The 24727-nt window shown below is 40.4% G+C and overlaps 1 protein-coding gene across 2 annotated transcripts; it reads right to left on the bottom strand.

The window, feature by feature from the left end:
- Window positions 1-1961: 1961 nt before the first annotated feature.
- ESRP1 (epithelial splicing regulatory protein 1) lies at window positions 1962-24462 on the bottom strand. 2 transcript variants are annotated; one of them, XM_085572357.1, is made up of 13 exons: window positions 24003-24462; window positions 23668-23796; window positions 22718-22831; window positions 20183-20297; window positions 12985-13083; window positions 12828-12882; window positions 10910-11020; window positions 10691-10823; window positions 10558-10600; window positions 8854-9155; window positions 7096-7314; window positions 4966-5152; window positions 1962-3092 (listed from the first exon to the last, which is right to left on the bottom strand). In XM_085572357.1, the coding sequence occupies exons 1-13, from the start codon at window positions 24132-24134 to the stop codon at window positions 2920-2922; spliced, it is 1812 nt and encodes a 603-aa protein (XP_085428483.1). In that variant the 5' UTR covers window positions 24135-24462; the 3' UTR covers window positions 1962-2919. The 2 variants fall into 2 exon arrangements, with proteins under 2 accessions (XP_085428483.1, XP_021398895.3); XM_021543220.3 differs by having other exon boundaries at window positions 4954-5152; window positions 24003-24444.
- Between the last annotated feature and the right edge of the window lie 265 nt (window positions 24463-24727).

Below are 24727 nucleotides of genomic sequence, written 5' to 3'. Positions count from 1 at the left end.
CCGCGGCATTTCCAGTGCCGGAGGGGCTGATAAGGGACCGAGTGAGCCGGGCTGCAGCCCGGAGCGGGGAGGTTTTCCGAGTTTGTCTCTTTTTTGGAACGGCAAGAGGTTTTATTGTTTAGATTTTCTTGTTTAATAAACAGTTTTCCCAGCTTTTTCTCCAAGGAGGTATTTTTTTCCCTAAGCGGTTGGGGGGAAGGGGCTGATTGAATCTGCCTTCCAGAGGAACCCCTCTGGGGGGGTTGTCTCCCAAATTTGCCCTGAACCAGAACAGTTCTACAATTAAGAATCACCTCTTTCTACTTTCCTTTCTTTAAAGTATGTTTCTAAAAAGTAAAAAGCATAAATGTATTACTATGTGTATGGATTTTTGACAGATACTTTTGAGGCTTTAAAGGCACTGCTTAAAAGTGATAGAAACAGCACTAGAACTCAATAAATACACTAAGAGTCAACTTGGTTTTAAAACTGTTTACCCTGTAGCAATAGCTCTCATATTTGTATTTGGTAAAAGTTTCTATAGGATGTGTCAGCAATTGCCAAGTAGTGCAGTTATTATTTCCAATGTACATACAGTACCTAGTACACCTAGGATTAGATAAAGGAAAACTTCTCCTTCCCATGAATCCTATTGTTCTTTTTTAAAAGCTTGGGACTAGACAGAGAGCAAGACCACTGATTTACTGTCAGAACATGTTGCCAGATATAATTACAGGCGGAACAGTGATATCAAAGACTGACAGATCCTGAATAACTTGCTCTTCCTCCTTTTCATTAGGAGTTCACTAAAGCTATTTTAATAGCTTGAAAGGCATCAATTTCTTTACACCACTGGTTTCATCACCAAAGCTGTAAGAGCAATTAAGACAAGTCTGAAAGTTTCAGGATTTCTGATAGGTGCTGAAAAACCAAACCAATACCTCCCTCCTTTCCACCATGTAAGTTGATTTCTATGTGGAAAATGGACTATCATAAAACAACTTAACCTTGCAAAACAAAAGTTGTAGAAGCTTTTGGCAGCAACTCAAAGAATTTTTTCTTGTTTCCATAAATATTCACCAGTTAGATTTATGAACTATTGTCTGATCATTACCTACCAGCTCCATATTACTTTTCCTGGATATGCTTTTAAATGGAATACTTAGTACAGAGGATACCCCATTCTTTCCTGCTGTACATACTAAATTTCTGACATAAACTTCAGAACCAGAAAGCTACATTTAAGAGACTTCTCATTGCTATTTCAAATGGACCCAATTATTTTTTGCATCCTGGACAAAGCACAGGAACTTGCCTGAAAAGCAGTAAGTATTTAAAAAAAAAAACAAACAAACAAAAAAAAAAAAAAAAAAAAACAAAAAACCAAGCCAAAAACATCCTCTACAAAGAACCACTACATCTATTGGAGTATTGTCTGTAGATCAAGCATTCTGAATGGAAAAGCAATACCTAAACACCAAATCTCACAACAAAGAAGCCAACTTGGTCCAGAAAGTTTTCCTTATTTTCTTTAAATGGGCAGTATTTGTAATTGGCAGAGAAGCTATGTAATAATGGTTTCCTAAAAACAGTGAACAACTGCCAGTTAGACAAGAACATAAAAAGGATATTTTGGGGCTTGGGATTGATCAGTCTGTGATCAACATAGATGACCACAGCCCAAGCAGCCAGTGATGAGACTCGCGTGGGAACTCATTCAATGAGAAATCACCAGGGCCTGACATTTAGCCTGCAGTGGCCACTCTGTTCTTACCATAAGAAGTAAAACATGTCAGTAACCACAGACTATTACTGCTATTATGTTTTCATGAAGCATAGAACTGTTATTGAGAACCTTGTTTTGTATTGCCAGTGCAAGTTTGGAATTTTATTTTTCTTAATCTTACATTAACAAGGCTGAGTTTAGTAATATCATAACCATAAAACAGATATTGAAGGCATTATAGAAAGTAACACATGAGTGAAGGAAACATTTTAATAAAAAACCACAACAGTCAGTTCACAGACATATAGGTAAAGTAATAAGAAAACCTTTGTTATCTTACAGGTATTGAAGTGCTCATATTGCTTATCAGCTTCCTAAGTAGCTATTTGGTCCCTGCTGCAGAGATAAAAAAAAAAACAACAAAAAACCACAAAAAAAACCCAAAACAAACAAACAAAAACAAAACAAAAAAAAACTTGAGTTGTTTAGCAGATTTCCTAATAGACAAGAAATGGTTTATGGCTTGAAGGGAACATGGCTCCTTCCAAGGCCTCATGACTGCAGAGGGCAACAGGTATCCAGAGATTTTGTTCTGTAGCAGATGGCTAATACATCCAGAAGAACCAAAAGCCCTTTTTGGGAGGTGTTTATGAGGACAGGAAGAATACATGCCTCTATATACTTTACATATGCATTCAGTACAATACTTAGTCATAGAAGTAAACAGTTTTCATCATAAAGGTCAAAAGTTACTTTGTTACAAACACAAAGAGGCAGTATTTCAGAAGTTGCTAAGGCAAACCCCAGTCCACCCATGCTAAAGAGAGGCCAAAGGCTCCTTTATGGATGTGGGAAAGAGTACTGCACATGTCAATTCCCACTGAGGGCATAACAAAGCAAACTAGTACGTTTGAGAGGAATGTTAGGTGAAACAAAAATAATAAAAAAATCTCAAATGTGTGTCCTGGTTAAAAAAAAAACAACCAAACACACTAACTTAGCTCCACTGCCCCCCAAACACTGCTACCAACAATACCCTGAAACTAGGAAAATCCCTAGTTATCCTGAAATTATTTCCCTGAACAAGATACCAAACAAGCTGTTCGTAGTATCAAAAGTCCTTAGCAGAGCAGACAATGTTCTTTTGTGAGCTTTGTGCATTTTCTGGGACAATTAAAAAAAAAGACTTTGTTGCTGCTTGGGTTCTCCTCGCTTTATCTGGGGTAATATGCTGTGTAGTTCATGAAGAGCTGAGCCCCAGCAGGGTAGTAGGCTGTGGAGGGCTGGAGTGTTCGTGGGTTCAGAAGCATGGATGGCTGATACAGAGCAGCTTCTGTTGGCACTACTGCAGCAGGAGCCGGAAAGGAATAGGCAGGGGGTGAAATGCCTATAGGGAGCAAACGGAAAATAGATTAGGACCTCTGAAATTCCAGAGCTAATACATGCACACACGCAACTCCACAGTACGTCAGGAACCTTCACAATCTTCTCATCCTTGTTCACCACAGAAAATATGAGCCACAACAGTGGCTCACACCACCAGTGTGACTACAAAGTGTTACACCCAGCCTCCAGTCAACAGTAAAGTCAACAATACACAAAAAACCACCTCTTGCTCTGGGAATAGGGTCCCTTTCTGATACATAGGTCAGTTTTGTTTGTCTAGGCTCAGATTTTAATGAAGTCTGCATTCAAGAACTACAAGACTTCTGCACAGTAAGAAGAAAATTTCCATGACAAAGATCTGGTTAACATTCAACAAAAGAGAGAAGACTGTCATCCTGGTACTGCTTATCCCTTAATTAATCAACAGCAGAGTAAGAAAAGTCATGACTTTTCAGCTTGAAGTGTTACAACTAAATGAAAAAAAAAAAAAACCAAAAAACCAAAAGTGTACTTTTGTACAATTTCAACAAGATGTCGGGCCCTAAATGAATTCTCACTGATGAGAGTTCACCCTCCTCCTTTGCTTTCCTCTTCTCCTCCCCACTGGCATAGAAAGGAACAAAGCTTTAGATTAAGTAAGACTTTAATTTTACTATTCAGACTTACAGCCAACATCTCACTGTACTACAAAATGTGGAATGACAGGGCCAAAAGGCCTTGTCTGAGGAATACATCACAGACATATGTAATTGGAAATTATAAGTGTATTTCCAAAGCTTGTGACTCTGCCCAAGAACCTCTCCTAGGAACTCTCAGGTTCCAACCCATCTGGAACAGCCACCATACATAGGACTATCTACTGCTGATGCCTGCTCAAGATACTTTTGCTGAAAGAAGAAAACTCTCCCAAGGATTAGCTGAAGGTCTATTTGCACTCAAACCGCTCCAAAGGAAGTTTGCTGCTGTCTTGGCAGCTCTGACTAGCATGTAGAGGATGCTTCTTAAAAGATCTACAACAACAACAGAAAAAACAAAAAAAAAACCCACCAAAAAAACAAAAAAAAAACAGCAACAAAAAAAACCACTTTCATAGAGAGACACAGAGAAAGGCTACTACTTGACTACCTTGCCATTTATGATTTTGGAAGCAAAGTATTATTTTTCCCATAGGCTCAGATTTATGTGACACAGATACTTAGCAAGTTGACCCTTAAGCTCCTGAAGTATTTCTCCCAAAAGTTTGTGTAGAAGTCAGTGTTCATCCTAGTAGTTCCAAGAATCAAAATTTAAAAGGAAATACAGATTCTGCAATTATGAGGCAGAAGCCAGGTGTATTTCATTCCCACAAAGCCAACCTCCATTTCATAAGAATAGCAAAAAGCAAAGGAAGAATTCAGTCAGTTGAAGTTCAAAAGGCAGAACACATGATTAAGTCTCAAAGGGGAGCATTACCTATAGCTTCTCAAATTAAGTTTCGGAAGTAATAAGGCAAGGTCTTTTAATTGACATAAGTAAAATGTACTTGGACATACTTGACATACATTGTGAGCCATGATGAAAAAATATAAGTACAGATCAGTTAAAATACAAAACAGTTCTTTAATGTCTAGGCAGGGTTTAGAAATTACTTTTTGGAATAATCACTCACTGGAAAAGCAGAAGTAGTTCTTCAGTCATAATGATTCACAACCAAAGGGAAAAATAATGACTGCAAGCTGGTGACAATTTAAGACAAAGGACCTTATTTTAACACCCCCATCTCACAATGCTATCCAAGAACCAGGATCAGAGTCAGCAAAGCAGCTCCAATACCTACCCACACACAGTGTAGAGCATAGTGGCAAGAGCCAAGGAAAACTTACATGGTAACTTACATGGTGGTGGGGACAAGCCATTTCGATTTAAAGTGCCCCCCATTAATACAAAGTTCATCTCTTCAGCAGAACATTGAAAGACTTCAACATATCTGTCCTTCATAGTCTTCTTATGACACTTCTGTGCAGCCAGAAAAGCTCGATCTGCAGATTTCATCTGAATGAAAGCATCTCCCGATGGACGTCCCTTACAAACAAGTGAGACAAAAAAAAATGTCTCTGTAGGTTCTATGAAGGAGCAGCATAGCAATAATTTGTGCTGTTACAGGAAGTCTCTTCAGTCAAATACATTAATCTACAAAGTCAAGTACAGTCAACTCATCTTGAGCACTCATCAGCACGTTTAAGCTCTCCTCTCTGAAGTTTTTCCCCACTTGTGATAATTTGATTGTATTTATTCACATGTTTTGATTAAGCTACATTATAACTGTTTACATCTATATCTAAAAAAAAAAAAAAAAAGACACCTATGGGGAGACTGTAATTCAGGAGTACTTTGGTACTTTAAGACCTGCTCTTACAAATTTACTATGAATGCAGAATTGGAAGATCTAGTCCCTATTTATTACCTGTGATTTTAAAATTCAAGGACATATACAGTCAAGTGCTCATTGCTAAACAATTTGTTTTAAATTTTATTTTCTGAAGACCAACATGGGCTGGGATGTTTAAGTAGAGTACCAACTAGCCTAACATTTGGTATGAGCTTGCAGAGAGAAAAAAAAAAAAACAAAACATCTTTATATCTGTAAATGAGCAGGATACACCACTGGGAGAAGTTATTTTAGCCACATGCAGCTGCTGATTTCAAGTAGCCAAAACTAGAAAGAAAAAACTGAAGTCACCTCTAACTCAAGTTCTTGGCTAGTTCTCATTTTGGAGGGGACAACATTATCACCATCCTTTACACGGTTGTTCATGATTATAGGGTTTAAACCTGGGAACTTGGAGAAAGATAATCTAGTAGTCAGGCAAAAGCAGCATTTGGGTAGAAAAAAGTCTGATAGTTTTGGGCAGGGCAAGGGTAGCAGACAGCCCTTAGGGTTATGGACACACCAATTTCTTCATCCAGGTTCTTTCATTAGAGCTGTCAAGGGCTGATACTACTGTAAATCATTACTTGTGCTTCAATATCTGCACTTTTCTTAGTCTCTCCCAGCACTACACATTCATTACAGTTTTCTAGCCTTGTCTAGGTCAAGTTCCCACAGACACAGGAATGTCTTTAGATAGACAGGTACCAAAATGACTACAGTCCCTTCTCCATCCCCATCTTCCTGAAACACAGAAATCCTGCTTGGGACCAGATAGTATTTTTTAGTTTTGGTTGACATTAAGCCTAAGCTAAAACAATTGTAGAACTATCATTTTTATACATTTTATAATCAGTTTGCTCCATTGAACCATTCAGAGCATCTCCATGGAGTGAAAGGACTCCTCCTAAAGCCACAAGAATAGGAAGATAAAGATAACAAGAATTCACAATCCTTTGTCTAGAAGGTTTTCTTAGAAACTGCTTCCAGAAACAATGGCAAAGATGTGACACTTTATACACACCAATGAGCTGTAAATCTTGGTGCTTAGCTGTGACTGTTTAAAGAAAGCAAGAACATAGGAAACCCAAAGCTTCAGTTTCTGACTTTTGACATAGGAATTCCTGTCTCTAGAAGGCTGCAGTCACATTTGTCCTCAAATATACTTGTGGCACATTGCTCAGCAAGGCAGGGACAAGCCACTCCTTTGAGAGCCAACATTGCCCACACTTGTGTTTTGATGGCACTTCTCACCAGGTACAAGAGGAATCATGCCCACTGTTGAGCAAGACTCTCCAGCTCAAGCCTCCTACAGGTCAGGATCATTGCTGCTGCTCTGGGAGCACCAACCTCTCCAAAATTGGCTCGGCTTTCAGCACATGGGTCTCAGTAAAGAAACCACTCTACAGCAAATGCAGCAGCTGGCACAGCAGGGTTCAAGTCATCTATTGCCAGTACACTTTTAGAAGAGAATTGGAAGCAATTAATACAATTACTGCTAGTCCCAAAGGTCCTTCCTTCCTGGATATCATCATCAGAACTGTATTCATACATACAAGCATTTGGCAGAGTGTCTAGAAACATGTTGCCTACCAACCTGGTGATTTAGTACCATGTGAACTCCATGGGTCCGAATATCTGTAGAAAACTCTCCCAGGAACTCCAGAATGTCCTCTATAGTAGCAGCATAGGGAAGACCACGCAAACGTATGCAGTCTCTGATGGTAGTGGGAGGCACAAATTGTTGAGGTAATACTGGAAGGATTGGAGGTCTTGGGAGAGGAATGAGAGGTGTGGAAGAGTACCTGTTCAGCACCTGTGCAAAACAAAAACAATTACAGAAGCCTTCTTACTGATTCTTCAACTTAGAAGGAGTAAACATAATCCCAATGCCATCTGCTTTCACTCTGGGAGTATTTTAAGATACAAATGAGCTAGATACAAATATTAACTGTAAAATATCTTATTTCTAAGCATTGTGTCGTGGTTTAAGCTCAGAATCTAGCATACTTCTATAGTCACTCTACGATAAATAGTAATGTTATTGTTTTAAAAAAAAATAGGGTTTTTTTTTTCTTGAAAAACAGTTTTGTTTTGGGAAATTTACTTGAACAGATAATGCAAGTCTCAGAGATCTTAAAACATGAAACCTGTATATCTACAGTATTTTTATTGTGAAACTATCCTAAAACATACTACCATCTACAGAGTCATGATAACACTTCTACACAAAAATATCTCCTCTGCAAATCTTTAGGAGAGTTTGGGAACTAGAAGCGCATTTCACTACCACACATCCCTAACTGTGCCCGCCATAGTCCATTCCAGAAACATAAGGAGCATTCCCAAGTAACAGCATCCATGGCACACTGAGATTTCTTGTTAATAATTTTAACAGCAAAAACCCTGTCTGGTGAAAAGTTGCCTGAATTTTCAATCACTACTCCTGAACTCTCTCTGAGCAAGATTAATATTTATTTGCATTTATACAGCTATCAGAAGGTTTTACTAAACAAAGAAACATGAGAGTACTTGATAAAAATTGAATGACTAGTGAGCACTGTAGCTCTATCTTCTAATCACTAATGTCATCTTCTAAACAAAGCACTGAAATTTCTACATATTAGGGAGAACAGAGCTGCAAAATTTCTTGGATACAATGGCATGGCTACAATTTGCATCATACATAATACCTTTTAGAATCATATCTAGAAGTTATTTACCTCAACTGAAGCTCTGCAAATATTTTTGGAGACTTAAATAGTCCATTCAGCTCTCCTCCCTTTCCCTGACACCTTGGCTGCAATTACTGGTCCACCAAGCCCTGTTAAGCCAGACTCAGCAGTTTCAAACTCCTGCCACCCTCTGTTAGGTAGCCTCTGCTTGCAGAAGATGGCAGAGATCTGGCCTTAAGACAATTTGTAGAATTCTTCAGATACATTACACTGGAGAGGACTACATCAAAAGGCTTTGGTTTTTTGCGTCACTGACTAAAGATAAATCTTTTAGCTCAAGATTTGTTGCTAAACACTCCTGAATAGATCATAATTGGACTTAGTCAAATTCAAAATATATAGTGTAAAGCACAAGGCCCACATCCACATTTTACAAAGGTATTGGAAGTCAAAACCCCAAAGGTTTCTATATGATTGAGAACATCCCTATACCATAATATCTTACATTTCAAGGGACCAAAGTCTCACAGAAATTCAGACAACACTCATTCTAGCAAGAGTCAAGAGTGAGAAAAGGTAAAAGAAGCTTTCAAGTCAAGGCCCAGCATTATTTGCTTCTTCTACCACCTGCATACAAGTTTGGACTACAAAAAGGCAGCATTTGAAAGGTTTGCCCCTACCTGCTGAACTTCCGCTGCAGTGCTCCGGAAGAGTTCAATGTACCTTTTCCCCAACAAATCCTTGTGCTTTTTCAGTGCATTTTGTGCATATTCCTCACAAGCAAACAAGACAAAGGCATCTCCTGTTGGTCTGCTGTCAGGGTAAGTGACAAACAGGACTCCTTCCTTTCCTCCTGTTACAGGGCAGTGCTGGCCAAAGAAAGTCAGCACTTCTTCTGTTGTTACATTGAAAGGAAGACCTCGCATCCTGACAATCACTTGGTTTTCTTTTGACAAGAACTGTGCAACCTCATTGGAAGTACCTTTAACATGAAAAAGTACAGAAACACTTCAGTCTAGTATATAAATGTCATTAGCATAGCCATATAGAGCAATATTTGCCTCTAAAGTCAGGAAAGATGACCCTCTGATAAACTAGATATATTGTATATGACACCTCCCATTAAAGTACAGTAATGTTACCCCATCATTTAGAGGGGCTTGATCTTTATTCAAAGGAAAAATAGGAAGTACTTGCAACATTCAAAGCTCAAGGAAAGCACAATCTGTCAATCTCTTGTGTGAGCAGGGCCTCTGCTATTGTGCACCTCATCTAACTGTGGAATACCTCTGGCATGCTCTGGAGCCATAACATATGTCAACCAATTACCCAGATCATTGTGCTGGGAAAGAAAGCTGGAAGAGCAGATTGAAAACAGCTCAGGGATTTCATCTATCCCAACAGAACTGTCAAAGTCTGACAATTCTACTTTCAGTACCTTTAGAAGACCAGTGATGCTAATAACACTACTTTATTAAAAGGTAGCTGCTAACCAAATTAATATCTTAATGCAATCCTTTCACTTACAGCTCTCTCACTCTGCAAAGTTTGGTTGTACCAGACACACCATCCTTCAAGAATGTCACTGAGCAATGTCTTTACTTTGCATGGTATAACTACTTCCAGACCTATCTGTTAGCTTTGTAGTTGACAGCTTAACAGCCATCTCCCACTCTGAAGCCTCAACCTCAGATCTCCAGTTAGTCACTTACAAACCTCAGCCCAAATCTCTGTCAGGAAGCAATGAGGAACTTACAGTAGTATTGCAGATAAAACAGCTTATTGGTTCTTAAATTTTGTACACTTGCAGACAAAAGGGAAGGAAAAGAGATCAAGACAGAGTTTGAAGAGCAAATTTTGCAGCCTTTCAATTATCACCAAATATTTCAAGATTCCCTTTAAATAAGCATTTCCCCTAAATCCTCCCCATTAAGTCTGAGGCAAAGATTTGATCTGGAAAAAATCAGTTCCATAAATCCCTTATATTTATGCTGTGATATCTGTTCTTATGTGCAAGCCTCCACAGCAACAGCAGTTACACTGTTTTGAAAAACTACTCCGATTTCATTTTTTCAGCAATCAATAGCATTTAGATTCCCACTATCATTAAGATGATCAACAAATTAAGTTCATATACAAGATCACTTTGCCCAATCAAATCCTGATTGACAGGATGCTTGAAAATGGCAAGAATGTGGAAGAGGCAGACCGATGAATCATGGAACATCTTGGACTGCTGCCAGCAGAATACATAATAATCAATACACCAGCCAACTTCTTGTTCAAAGACAGAAAAAAGGGCCACATTCAACAGGATCAGTTTGCAGCCAAAAGTTAAGAGATGCTGACAGAACAAACCATCCCTTTTTATCCCCAAAAATTACCTCCTGCAATTTTAAGGAAGTCTTCACCTGTTGCCTTGTACACCTAAAGGAAAAAAAAAAAAGGGACACATGATTGACATGTAATTTGAAATCCTCTTTTTGAAACAAATGCAAAGCCCACCATGTCACCCACCTCTATGTATCTGTTCCCCATGTGATGCTTGTGCCTTTGTAGTGCTAGATCTCTATGCTCTTCGCTTACGAACCTCACAAGAGCCTCCCCATTCCTCCTACCCTGGGCATTGAGACAGAGCGCAGCACCTCCTCTGCAAGATTTAAATCAAGAGATGAAACACCATGACCTACACAGCTGAAGAGCTACAAATGTACAAGTAAATTCTTCACTACTAACTTGGCAATATTTAGACCTTTGAAGAATCTTGCTATATCCTGGTCAGATGACTGCCACGGCAATCCTCGTGCTCTGATAACAGCATTGTCATCCACAAGTTCCATCTTGCTGCTGCAGGCACAGAAAAAAGTAGTAATGCAGAGACACCTGCCTCTAGTATCTGCCATATACCAACCTGTCTGCTTGTCATTTATACTCCAGGAAAAGGCTTCTGTCCCTGCTCTATGTCTGCTGGATGGCAATGCCAAGGCAGTGAGGCCCAAGTGCCACCAACAATTGAAAGCCACTGTACAAGTCTCTCCAAGGGAGAGTTTGCTTTGTCAAGTTGCTCCTTTCCTGCTTTACCACATTTGCTTATCTCTTCAATCATATTCCAAATTAACGTCCCTTTCCTGACATCATTTGTTCTTCTCCATTATCTGAAGAGGATTGCTGGTATAAAAATCAAGTACCTGCAGTTCTAATATAGCTAGGTAGAAATTGAAACAGAACAATTAGATTTAACAGAAATTAATGATTTTTATTTTTACTGTGATAGTGTATAAGAACCAGTCACAAACCAAAACCAAGTCTATTCAGGGCTGTACTCAGCACAGACAGGACTCTGGCCTGAAGAGTCAAGCATTAACATTGCTGGTTCAGGCCATCACTGTGCTACTAGAGAATAACATAGCTAAAGGCTATATTGGCTGCTTAGCACGGGAATAGCATAGCCACAGAAAGCCAGGTTTAATTGGTCATTACTAAAGTCCCTTTTGTTTTCTTACTTCTTGAAAGTGTCAAGTTCAACAAAACACTCACAGCTACCCAAGTCTGCCTTTCTGGCTATCACAGGAACAGCTTTTTTGCACGAAAGAGCTTAAGTGATTAAGTAGATGAAATGTTGTTTAGTAGTAGAGGAATCCCTCGTACAAAAGGGCTGTGGTATGCCTGGTGGGTCATGTTTCTCACTCGCATTTTAATTTCTCAGATGGCATTGCTGTAGCTGTCTGTCTCAAACTGTTCCCTCTTGCCTCCTAGTTCTGTACTTCTCATTATCTCAAATAAAATGTGAATCTTCCATTTAATCCGAAAATTTTGTTAGTGAAAAGGAAAAAGCTTAGAACAAGGCTAAATATAGCCCCTTAGCTAATTTCTGCCAATGTTGCATTTTTTTTTTCACTTTTTGACTCAAAAGTATAAGCATCATCTACCAACAGATCCTTAATCTGAAAGAAGGAAGTGTGCAAGATGGCAATATAAATAATGTCAGTTTAACACTAGTATCTTGTGATATTGCAGAGAAATCATTAAGAAAACTACTGAGAAAAATCTGTATTTACACACAGAAATAACACAGTTGGACTAAAAAAAAAACCCAAAACCAACTACCCAAGCAACAAAGCGGGCATCAAAAGCAGATAAAGCTTTATGTTTAAAAGATATTTGGGAATGAAAATCACCATATATTAAACAACTGACTGGTAGCACAGTATTTCTGGCACATTATCTTTACGAAAGTGTTTCTTCCCTATTGAAAAAAAAAGATGTATAGGCAGTACCTGTGTAGTAAATTGCAGGAAGAGTGCATGCGTTAGTAACTAATTGGGTTATTTCTGAAACACTGCTTACATTCTTTGTTAGTAGCACAACACACTTAGTACCCATTATAAGCACTTATTAGCAGAACACAGAGCTCTCAGCAGCTAACAGGCAACACCGAAGCCTAATAAGAAAACAGGCTTCCATCTGATCATAGATTGTCTGTTCCCTTTCCCACTTGAAGGATCTAATTGATTCCCATAGCAGTGGAAAGGTAAATAAATATAATAGTAACAGCTATTGGCAAATTAGGAAGAAAGAAGTACAGCTGATCTAAACAAACAAAAAGTGGTGGGGGTTGAAAGATGTGCAACAAGAAAAGGGAGGAAGTACTTACCAAGGCCCACTTTCAAATTTGTAGTTCACCCTTTCTGGATCTGAAAATCGGTGATCTAGGAAATACAGCACAAGTTACTTCCTATTTTGTCAATGTACAGGACAGGCAGCAAAACCAAAGAAGGAACAAAGAAAATTCATTCATCATAATCACTTACTGCATGGTTCAGATATTAATGTTAAAATAATATTGCCCATATCTTCAACTTGAGAGGCTCCATAGGGAAGTGCTGCACTGTTCTTGTCAAGATTTAAATCTTTTTGCTGGAGTTAAGTCAATCATCACCAAATAGATGTCTAATTGGTTTCCTGCTACAGCAACACACTTTTCATGTTGTCCTTGTATGTTGCTTCTCAGGGGAAGATTTAATCCATCTTCCTGCTGGGGTACATTAACTGTTCTTAGTCTTTAATTATTGCCACCCATGGGAGTGTAAGGTCACTAAAGAAAGTGTCTGGGGACATGATACCCCAGAATAAAGACATGTATTTAATATGTATGTTTGACAGATATACTGGTGCATATGGAAGAGACTGGAGCCCTGTCCTCTTTAATTAACATCCTCTTTAATCTTCAGGGGAAGATTTGGAGCGGGAGAAGAAGCAAACAAACTAAAAGCTCCAGAAATTGAGAGGTATACCACATGCTTTTTGACCAGGTAAATCCCAAAGGAGAGTAAGTATCTTACCACTACAACAAAATTCCTAAGTGACACCTTGTCTAAACATTGCCTGTTAGAAGTTGCAACCCAAGTTTTGCGCTGTTGCACAGAAGCATTCCGATAACCTGGTTAGAGTCTGTGAGTCATGTGTTTTGACAAGAGGCAAAACAGAGCCCCACAATCCATAGCTTCAGTCCAAAGGATTTTGGAAATGACTGCAATAGAGACCTTAGAACCCCCCACCTTCATAAAGGGAGGCTGATTTAAGTTGCATAAACCATCTTTTGTCAGGACAACTGTAAACAGTTTACTATGGTATCTCCTGCTTTCCATCATATTTGTCCCTCTCTAACACCAGGCTACAAGACTGCAAGATTATTTGCAATTCTACTCCATTATTTATGAAGCAAATTTTAAAAAGGTCTTTTTCAGTTAATTTTCTTTGAGGACTGAAGGGTAAAAAATGTACACAAAAACAGAACAAAAAATAAGGAAATCTGGGGAAAAGTGTTGTACTTTTTACTTGCCTTACCAGTTTGCATCAAGACATCAGAGCAAAAAAGAGAATTTCTAAAACAAGACACAGCCTGACATGGAGGTACAGTAAGGCAACACATTGAAAACAGCCAAGGGCAGCAATTATTTGCCCACATGACCCCCAGACTACATTAAAAACATTTCAAATGCTCCAAAGCCTGCTTTATGATTTTCAAAGGTTGCTTCATAATCCAAGATAGCTTTCTTCTTTAGAGGAAACCTACTTTCTCCACCTACAGCTGAGCAACATTGAGTTGTCAGATGCCTACATGAAGTGCAGGGAACAGAACAGTTTCTGTTAGAAACAAATATCTCATACCAGATTTGTTATATCATCTCATCAACAGGTGAGCCAGCACAAATTTCTTTGTGAGACAATGTCTTCCTCTATTATTTTTAGGATGACAGCAAGTCACCCTACAGAAACAGATTTTAAAAAAAAATGTTTAACAGTTGTCTTGTTGCAAAATGAAAAATAACTTGAACTGAATTAATGCATTCCTCTTCCACAGCAAGGAAAGGAAAGCTGCTGTGCCAATAAAATACACTTCAGGCTAATTTGATTTTGAAGCTTTGTTGGTTTTTAGTGCGCATTACAATATGGAATGTGAGAGGATGATGCTTAGTCTTAGCTCACTTAAGCTTCAAATGTTCTTCTATCTTCGTTTAAAAACCAGAATACTTAAACCAGTGATTCCTCCCTTCCAACTGCTTGACTATAAATAGATTCCTAGTCATTGCCTTTACCCTCCCCCTCCTAGTACATTTGCTGGGGTAAAGTACTGTGAACAATAAATAGTTTTCTTAAAAACCAAGCCAAAAAGCCTGAGCAACTCCAAAGCGTGGTTTAAGAGATTACAACTATTTATAACAACAAAAAATTTCTTAATCACAGTCTCTCTTCCCAAGCTTTAAACAAGCTCAATCTCACTACCTCTTCTGCCCCCAGAAAGGAGGGGAAAGAAAATAACCCACAAACAGACTCTGACAGAGACGGTGCCTTAGCAGCACCACACAGACGTTTCTGGGCACCTTGTGTATCAGAGCAGAGTAGCGCTCCTCCTCCCTTTCCTGACACTGTTCTCCATGTAGCACTTAACACTGGCCTTGTGCAGAGCCTCTGCTGTTCATACAGGAAACCAGAGGCTGCTGATGGTGCAGGTGCTGGAACCCTGGTCTTGCTTGACCAAATTTTTGAAGATTTTGGAAATGCATTTCCTCTGTCAAAGGTCAAGAGAAATGCGGCAGGAGTTTTAATAGCTATTCCAGCAGGGAACATGCATACACATGTGCTTGGCTCTTAGACTGCTGTCAGAACTGAAATGACATTTCAATATTTCCTTTGTGTTGAGCAAAAGAACCCTACAAGTGATCAGCATTCAGAGTTGGGAATGCAGCAACATGAAAGGAACAGGAATTTGAAGAGACGCCATCACACAAGGAAAACAAACAAGGACCCCACCCCACAATAATTTTTTTCAGTTTTCCCGAAGACACTGATCCACAGGACAAGCAATTCCTGGAAATGCTCTAGTGCCAACAGAAGCTGGTACCAGTTATCAGACACAGGCAGACAGTTGTGCCAAACTCTAGAGAAATACAAACACAGTGGAGGGGAGGAAGTAAATCGTGATCATTATTGCAGACGCAACCTCACACCTTCACCTCTGATTCCTTAGAAGCATAGCTTTTAGGCAAGATTGGAGAAGAAAATGGATCATTTTCTGCATGTTGAAAGAACATGCCAAATAAAAATCTGTATTCTAATGAACAACATTGTTTCATTTATATTTTTCCCCAAGTACCATAATCTCTAGTGCCTCTGTCCATAGGTGTCTGCCTCTGTGTAGACAGTTTATAAATCTCATTCCTTGTTCTGTGAAGGGATAGGAGACCACACGTTTCTGTACAATTACATTTAAAGGATACTTCTCCTGGGCAATTGGAGAAAGACAATTACAGGAGATAATCCAAGTTCACATTTGAAGAAGCATTAGAAACCAGACATGGCTGTCCAGAGCTACTATATGCAGTAGTATCCAAAAGTATATTCTTAATTAAGCAATAAGCCAAAGACAGTCCCCAATAAGGCAGGATGGGAAACAAGGAACTATTTAATCTTGTTGTGCAGCTGTGGTACCACCTCCTGCAATACTCACAAGTTAAAGGGAGCAGGAAGGAAAGGTACATTCTATATTAGGGAGGCCTCTCTAACATGGAAGAAATTTCCAAATGATTTCCACCACAGCTCACTGCCAGTGTCCTCCAAGACTTACTCCTTCCCATTGTCTCTTAACTCCTTTCTCACTGAATAACTAACTTGATCCGAGATGACATGAAACAGCATTGCAATTGTTGTCTGCATTGATACTTTCCCCTTTGTTCTGTTTCTTATTTAAGTCCCTTTAGACAGAAGATTGCATCTTTCTACATAATGCTTTGCATAAAGGTAATATAATATTACCCAGTTCCAGAGTACTACCACAGGAAATACAAATAGCAATATCCAAGATTCTCACCTAATATCCAATTAGGGGCATTTTATTGCCAGAGTTAAGCACTATTGGTTATAATTGTGCTCCACATTATTGTTTCCAAGACACCCAGGTAAAAACAAAAACAAACCAAACAATAAAACCCCAACAAATCAAGTTTCAGTAGTACAATATCCAGCACATTAAACAAGCTGTTCTGGAGTACCCCTGAGTTTCTACTGACAACACTGGCAGATATTCCTAGTAAGAAGTTATCCTCACACATCCAGTTCAGAAGTGAGTGGAACAAACCAAGTACTGGAGGAAGCAAGAGCTATTTGCCATTTAATAGCTTCTGCACACCCAATCTCGAGGCAAAGGACGAGTCTTCTGCAAATCTAATAGGAATAGTCATGCAAGCTTTATTCACTCCACCCTGAAGGCACTCACAGGGTGAAAACTGGCTCAGCAAGCTTTGCAAATCAAGAAGTGTAGCAAGTATGGGAGGTACAGAGGGTGCAAGAACAACCCTGCTCCTTTTGTATGCTTACACATTAAAAAAAAAAAAATGTCAACAGACCCAAGTCCTTTTCTCTGCTGGAACATGATCACTTCCCTCAAGTTCTGTTACTCAAAATTTCTCATAATTGTCCTCCTGTCATTACACTTACACAATTCTGACAAAGTCTGCCAGAAAACTGTCTCATACGTAAGAACTGTTTTGACACCATGAGTTAGGCAGCAGTAATACTCAAGAGTTAATTACAACTGGTCTCAGTTCTGCCTTTGTCCCTTGAATTTCATAGCATTTTAAACATTGCTTTACTTTTAGATAAAAGAAATTAATGTTTTGGTGAAATGTATAACTTCTTGCAGGGGTTGGGAGTAAAGATTTGTAAAGCTTTCATCCAAGTTCTTAAGTTTGGCATGGTTTCATTGCTATACACAAATTCCAAGTAGCCTCCTGAGAGAGTAAGTCCACAAAGTGCTCTCTAAAGGAAGAAAAACCCAGCCAGTTATTCAGTCTGTTATCTCTATGCTCTTTTACAAGATTGTGCTTGCAATGTCTGCAAGAAATACACAGCCAAGCCCCTACAATCCCATGTGCTGTATACTGAAATATGAATCTGGAATTGACTGTGCAGTAAGAAGTTACCTCCCCTAACAGCTGGGAACAGTAGTGTACATTCCCCATTTGCCTGTAATTTGTTGTTTGATCAAAAGTGACCCATCAAAAGTTTTTGAAGACTTTAATAACTCCAATGACTGTAGATCAATACCCAGCTTTCTCCTATTTCAAATCATAAAAGTTTCCTCTTACTGATTACAACCAGGCTACACACATATAAATGGAGATGTTAAGTAAATGAAGGGATGTACTCAAAAACCCATTCTACTCATGTTTCTACCAGTCTGTAAATGCAGGTCTCAAATATCTAGTCAGTACCCTAGCTCCATACTAAAACCTTCCATCCTCACCAAATGCTAATGTATCTGGCACACTATAGTTTCTGTGGCAGAAAGCTGCACTTTCTGCAAGAATAAAGAGTTTGATCAGATACTATGCACTAATCTGCAGCTTCATTTCAACCTACTGTACTTATTCCTGATTTGTTTTTGTGTCCACACCCCAGCATATCCATACATGAACAAAGAAAAACTAAACAACTCTGCACAATTTATGGAACTAGTGTTTAGACTCAGCACCTGCTTAAACAATCTTTTTATCCCAATCATCACATACATGTCTATGGTCTACAAGTGCAATTAACCTATGCAGCTTCTGACACTGAGGACATTAAGTTGATACACTTCAGCAAGGTGAGGAAAAAATTATCATATTTGTCAATAAAAGAAGAACAAAAATAATTTTACCCTTTTTGGTCTCTTCATCCTCTGCTCCCACAATCTCACACAATAACAGCGGAGAGACAGTTGATTTCAGCCATGCTGCATAAACACAGCAAGTTTACAAATAAGAGCCTCAGCAGTTACAAAAAGAAATAAGCCACAAAAATAGATGTAAGACCAGAATGAAGTTAGGTTCATGTACCTTAAGAAGCATATCTTATCCAGAACTTGGACTCAAGCTGAGTGCATTTAGATAGACTGACTAAGCTTCTAGGAACTTGGAGAAAATATTATTGGCAACTGCCAAAACTACTCTTAGGCAGCACTGACTCTTTAGAGACTTCCTGACAGTCAGGTAACACAGGGTGGTCTGCCCCCATCTCCCAGCAAGCAGAGAATACACAGTTCATCACCATGCCCTAGCTGACCAGGTAGCCACATTCATGCAACTCCTTCCACAGTGGAAAGGCATACCCCAGATATTCACATAAGGAGAAAAACAAGCGCAACTCTCTGAAACAGCTGAAGTAGCTCATTGTCTTTAATTTCTCTAGATCATGTGAAAGCATTCCCTAAACAACATATTAAGTTTATCACCATAATTTTAAGAAGTCACCATCATCCAGTTTCAATGCACCACAGCATTTATTTCACTTTTCTACATAAAGATTCTACTCTAACTGTACTGCTTTCCTTCAGAATACTGGGAGAAATAATTTTGCCCCTTCACTAGCAGAGATTAATCTTAATTTGCAGATAACAAAGCAGACCAGAATGGTTAAATGCAAAAATCCACCCCATATGTGTATTTTATGCCCCCAACAAATACAAAACCTAGGCAATACTAATCCTGCAGTAAAAGTCCAACAATTTCTGAAGCCACAGACATCACCTCTTAATGGCAACCACTCCATGGACACAATAAGCAAGTTGGAGGAAAAGTTATTAAAAGCAATAGCAACAACATCAACCACCAATACCAAAGACAAACATCTCAAATCCTTTATTCCTCCTTGATACCTAAATCTCGTGACCACTACTTCAATAGCTCTGTAGCTCTTTGTCCGAGAATATTTTTGGATAAAGACTGAAGCTTGCAGCAAGAAGGGGGACTGCCAGGGAAGAAGGCACAGCCAAATCACAGCTTCAGCTCTCAGGCTCACATTAGGAAAGAGACAGACAGGATGGCTGTCAGACTATTCAGAAAGTAATTTTAGACATCCTTATCACTGAAAATAGAAGCATACTACTGACTGCATCTTGGTGCCGGTGCCAGCCAAGCCTCACCTTGTGAGGTGTAGCATGTGCACCTTCTACATGACTGAATACCACATGTTCCAACAGCATCCCTGCCTTAGGTTCATTCCTATGCTAGAGATTGTCTACAAGGTCACATCAAGAATAACCATCTCCTCGCCTTAAAATTAAGGTGGTCTCCCAAAATTTGCTCTTGCCGAAAATAAAATAAAAGTAACTCATAAAATAAATCTAACTGATGCTATAAAACTCAACCCCTAACCTTTAATATTACAATTCACAACAGCAATTTGAAAAAAAAAAATGTGCTGGTTACATTAAACTGTGAAGTTTAAAGAGAGACAACAAGACAGTAAAGAAAACATACAGAAGAAATACAGGATTTTCTCCATGGAAGCATTCATCCTCATATGCTTTTATCTTTATCTTTGTGAGAAAACTAAGTACAGCTCCGAGTCACTCATTAAAGTTATACCACCCCTAAACATGTGTTGCAAGCATTACTCATACACCTCTGTCCTAAAATTCAGACAAGACTGTAACAGCAGCAGACACCATCACTGTTAAAAGGATACATTCTCTCATGGCTGCAACATCAAGCTTGCTAAGGTCAGGTGAGCCAGGGCAACACTTCTTGAACTCTTTCCGCAAGTCAAAAAAGGAGTAGAAGCATTCAGGCAGTAAAATATTCTGTAAAAGGAGCAAAGTAACCACCATCAGTTAGGGTGTGTTTAACCTACTTTGTGTATAGATACCAAACTTTCTAACAACATCTTTAGAATAGATAGGAAACACAAGCAATCATTGCTACAGAGAAACTCATATAGCCCTTCTTAGCCACGTAAGTACATTCATAAACTTTTTTTGCTTAAACAGCTTTCTCTTTATATTGTTTAATAAGAGAAATGTGCTTTTGCACTGCCAGAGAAACGTTTACTGATATTACTAGAACTTCAAATCCAATACATATGTAGCAGAGCAAATGCCTCCTATTGCAGCATTTATCATCAATTCTTGATTGGAATTTTAACTGTATAAAGCCAGAGGGTAGTCAGTTCAATTTGCAGAATTAAGCAAATTTTGCAAGACTAGCAGACAGTTTATAGAAAAGGCTGTTTCCAGACAATAGTCACACTTCAAATATTTATTTCCTACAAATAAAGAAATCTGACTGTGCAAAAGAGGGGTTGGCGTGGTGCAGAAGTTGTCAGCCTATGCATGCTAACTGCTTTAACTGCAGCATACAAAGCCAGAAGCAAGTTATGCAGCCCACTAGAAGTCAATGAAATCTTTCTTGCCCCACCACTACATCTACCACATGCTTTTAATTTTTGTGGGAGTGGAAAGGAGAAGACATGGAGAAGTCTTGGGGGCAGCTGTTAAAACCAATGCAAACCCTTACTCCTTCAGTTAGCTCTTCACCCAGACAGAATACTACATATTCCTTTAGGCTGTTTGTTGCCTGCAAGGACTACACATAAAGGCTTTCTGGGATTTAACAACTAGTTAGCATGTTGGCATTATAACAGATAGCAGCCTATGTGAAAGCACATTTTGGGAGCCCAAGGAAAGCAGTTTAGGCTCTAAAAGAAATTCTGCTTTGAGAACTTTAGAACATTATCTTAGCATATGGACAGGTGTATTAGGCAAACGATACTCTTTAAAGACTTACGAAAATGTATATGGGCTTGCCAACATTTCCTGCTCTAGTTCTAGCATTATATTCTTCCTTGATATGAAATAAAGTTCTGTATTTCATTTATGTTCTTTTGGAATGACTGATGCCAATTCATTCTCCGAGTACCAGGAGTTGCTAGATGGTTTCAGAATGGATATCTTAGAAATAAGTATCTTCTCAAGAGCCTGGAGATTTCTGCCTATCTGAATTTTAGTGATCCCACACTGCAATCCCTGCATTAGGATATTAATCAAAAAACTATTACAAGTCTCATAAGTATCTGGTTTACTTAATCTACAGGCAGCACAGAGCAAATTTCAAAGGAACAATTCTTAATGAAACAGCAACAGAAGATTTTGTTAAAGACTTGATTCCTGTCTGTGACCCTGTTATGATACAGATCCCTGACATCAAACCAACTTAAATAATTGCAGGATGTGTCCCTTCTTTTATCCACATAATTTAAATGGATGACAAGTTTTATTAGCCAACAAGAAAGTATTTTAAAAACCTGTTTCCACATTTTCTCATGTTATATGTCATAGAAGGCAAGTTACATATATAAGGACTGTCTCTTCACTGTGAATAACGTTCACTGTTCCTCTTCTAAGCCTTCAAAGCTATCAATACTTAAAGCACAAACAAGTATTACAACCGAGCTCATTCAGTATCACTTTTGTAACAGCACAGACTTGCAGCATTGTCCCTTCAAAGATGGGGCAACAAATTGATGGGCACAGAAGTCAGGTACAATGAGAGGGGCAAAAGCAGCTCAGTCACAGAGCACAGCATGTTCATACCAAACCACAAAATGATGTGTTATTAATATTGAGGCAGTTATTTCAGAGCTAGAGAGACTCACATATTGCTGCAACCCTATCACTAACGAAAAGCAGGCAGGACTTCACAACACTGTTAGCGATTTGGCAACTCAAGTTATGGAAAACTCCAGACTACAGGACTAATCATCACTCATAGCCTGCCTCAAACTACTGTTCAGCTCCTTACAAATACGAACACCGCCCTTGGAGTGTCAACTGAATACCCAAAGATTGAAAGCTGCTATAACTAGGCATGAATGTAAAATTTCAAAAACCAGTTTATGGTTAAGATGGTTAATTAGCAACAATCACACATCCCCCCTGTTAACCCTGTAGGAGCAACATATTGACAGTATTTGTAGCTTCTTTCTCAAACATTTAAGAGCCTCTTCCTTCTGATTTAACTTTAAAAGGCATCTCAAGTCCACATAAGAACAGGGCACTGTATATGCCTTCCACACAGGCTCTTTAGCCTCCTGAGCACATTACATGCAAGCAATGTTTGCGCTATGGTTGTGTGGAGGTACCTTCATACTAGAGAGAAGTTGATTTGTTTTGCAAGAAATCATAAAAAGCACATTAAGAGTAAGACTTAAGCCACAACTACATACCTTTTTGGAAGCTTCAGGGTGTAGAACCTGCCTAATGTGCAACTGTCCATCAGTACAGAAACAGAAAGAAGTACCTACACCAATGTTCAGTTCATTGCTCACGGACTGATTAAACTGTTGGCAGGAACAAGAAAAGACATACATGTTACAGAGACCAGAGTGGCACCACTAGGCAGTGTCATCAGTTGGCAACATTATTCCTGGGCAGCACAAACTCGGAGCTGGAATTCTTTTTCAAATAAGCCTACTCCTTCACTTCTGTAGATTTGTTCCTTACTAGCTAAGCACGTGCTAACTTCCATGATAAATTTCTTCACAAGGAACCCACCCCTCTCCCCCCATCTAACGAGATATGGCTACAAAGACAGCCCACACCACAGAAGAAAATCCTTTTCGATATTTGCAAGAGCATTGCAATGAGACAAAGCTGATTGCAGAGACCTGAGGCGGTACCAGGGCAGAACAGCTTTTTAGACAGGGCACTCAAACATATCAGAAAGAAAGCCTGTTGGCTTTCAGCCCTACCCTCAATGGGAATCACGCACACTTCCTTGTTAATCTAGAGCCTCAGTACCATCATCTTCCCAGGACTGAGGAGCACGAGCCTTAACAGGAGATACCTAAAGCTAGCTTCATCCAACACTGATTAGGGCTCACCCACAGCTGAAACTCACTCAGGGTCCAGCATGGGAGAAGAGCAGGGAAGGGAAATAGCTAACCCTAATCTTCCTCTCTTGGGGTTCAGTTCTTCCCAAGGCAAATAAAGAAAAGACAAGGCAGAAAGGCCCCAAAAGCCCTACACTTATAGGCTTCTTGGCCCACACGTTTGTGGTGCTCCCATAACAGGCTCCACTGCTCTGATGGTGGGGATAAGCAGATGACGATACCACCTCTTCCCCACGGGGGAGCTCCCAAAGACCAGCACTTAGCGAGCGGATACGGGGCGTCACCTGTCTCAATGCCTGCTCCAGCGGTGGAGCCAGTGCCAGGCTCTCCACATCCACTTGCGTGATCTCCTGGCACTCAGCCGTCAGTTCTGTGTGGTCAGGCCGGACCAGCACGTCATGCAGGTGCCCCAGCTCCAGAGAAAGCAGAGGAGGGGGTGAGTCAGCTCTCTGGGCTGAAGGACCCCGCCTGCAGCACCAGCCCCTACCCTCCACCACAGCTTGCTCCAGCCTGGGACACCCACTACCAGCCCAGCGCCAAGACCACCCTGCCCGCACCCAGCGTGGCAGGCGCCAAGGGGAGCAGCAGGTCGGGGTGCTCCCCCGTTGAGTGAAAATACCTCCTTACTCCTCAGGTCGACCACTTTCCACAGGAGCTGGAGCAGCTCTCGCTCGTCTGAGCCCAACCTTGCCCCGTTGGTGCCCGCCGTGGTCACGAAGAGAATCACCAGGTAGTCGGGAGACGCCGTCATCGTGCCACCGGGCCAGCAGAGAGGATAAAAAGAAGGAAAGGAAGAAGCAAGAGAAGGGAAGAAGCCGGAAACTTTCCTTGCCCCAGGCGCTTCCAAGCAAGACCCAAGCAGCAGAACCCCCAGCTGCGCCTCACTCCCCAAGGGCCTGGCGTGGGGGAGGTGCACGGCTCCCCCTCTTTCCCACCCCTTTTTCCCCGAGGTGTGGGGTAGCCGCTCCGACACCAACTGCACTCCTGGGAAAGGCGCAATGGCTGCGAGCTTTTCTGCGCGGGGCCGCGGCAGCACCTGCCCACCCGGCCCACGTGGTGCAGGTAACACACACCTGGCGCCGCCGCCCATTGGCCCCGCTGGGCGGGGACGTGGCAGCGCGGCGGGGGCGGCAGCCGGAGTGCGGGGCCGGGAGTGCGGGCGGGACGCCCAGCGCGGGCCGGCATTGCGGAGAAGTTGCGGGGGAGCGACTGTGGAGGAGCAGCCTGGGCCCCTGAGGAGCCTCAGCGTGCCCCGACGGCGGCCCGACCGCGCCTTCCGCCGCCGAGCTGCGCTGCACCGGGATGGTGCAACTCAACGACGGGGCGGGATCGCCCGGTCCTGCC

This window comes from Lonchura striata, chromosome 2 (assembly GCF_050655825.1).
Source record: "Lonchura striata isolate lonStrDom1 chromosome 2, ASM5065582v1, whole genome shotgun sequence".
NCBI classification, from domain to species: domain Eukaryota; kingdom Metazoa; phylum Chordata; class Aves; order Passeriformes; family Estrildidae; genus Lonchura; species Lonchura striata.
Note: the sequence above shows the minus strand (reverse complement) of the source record. Positions and strands in the feature narration are given on the sequence as shown.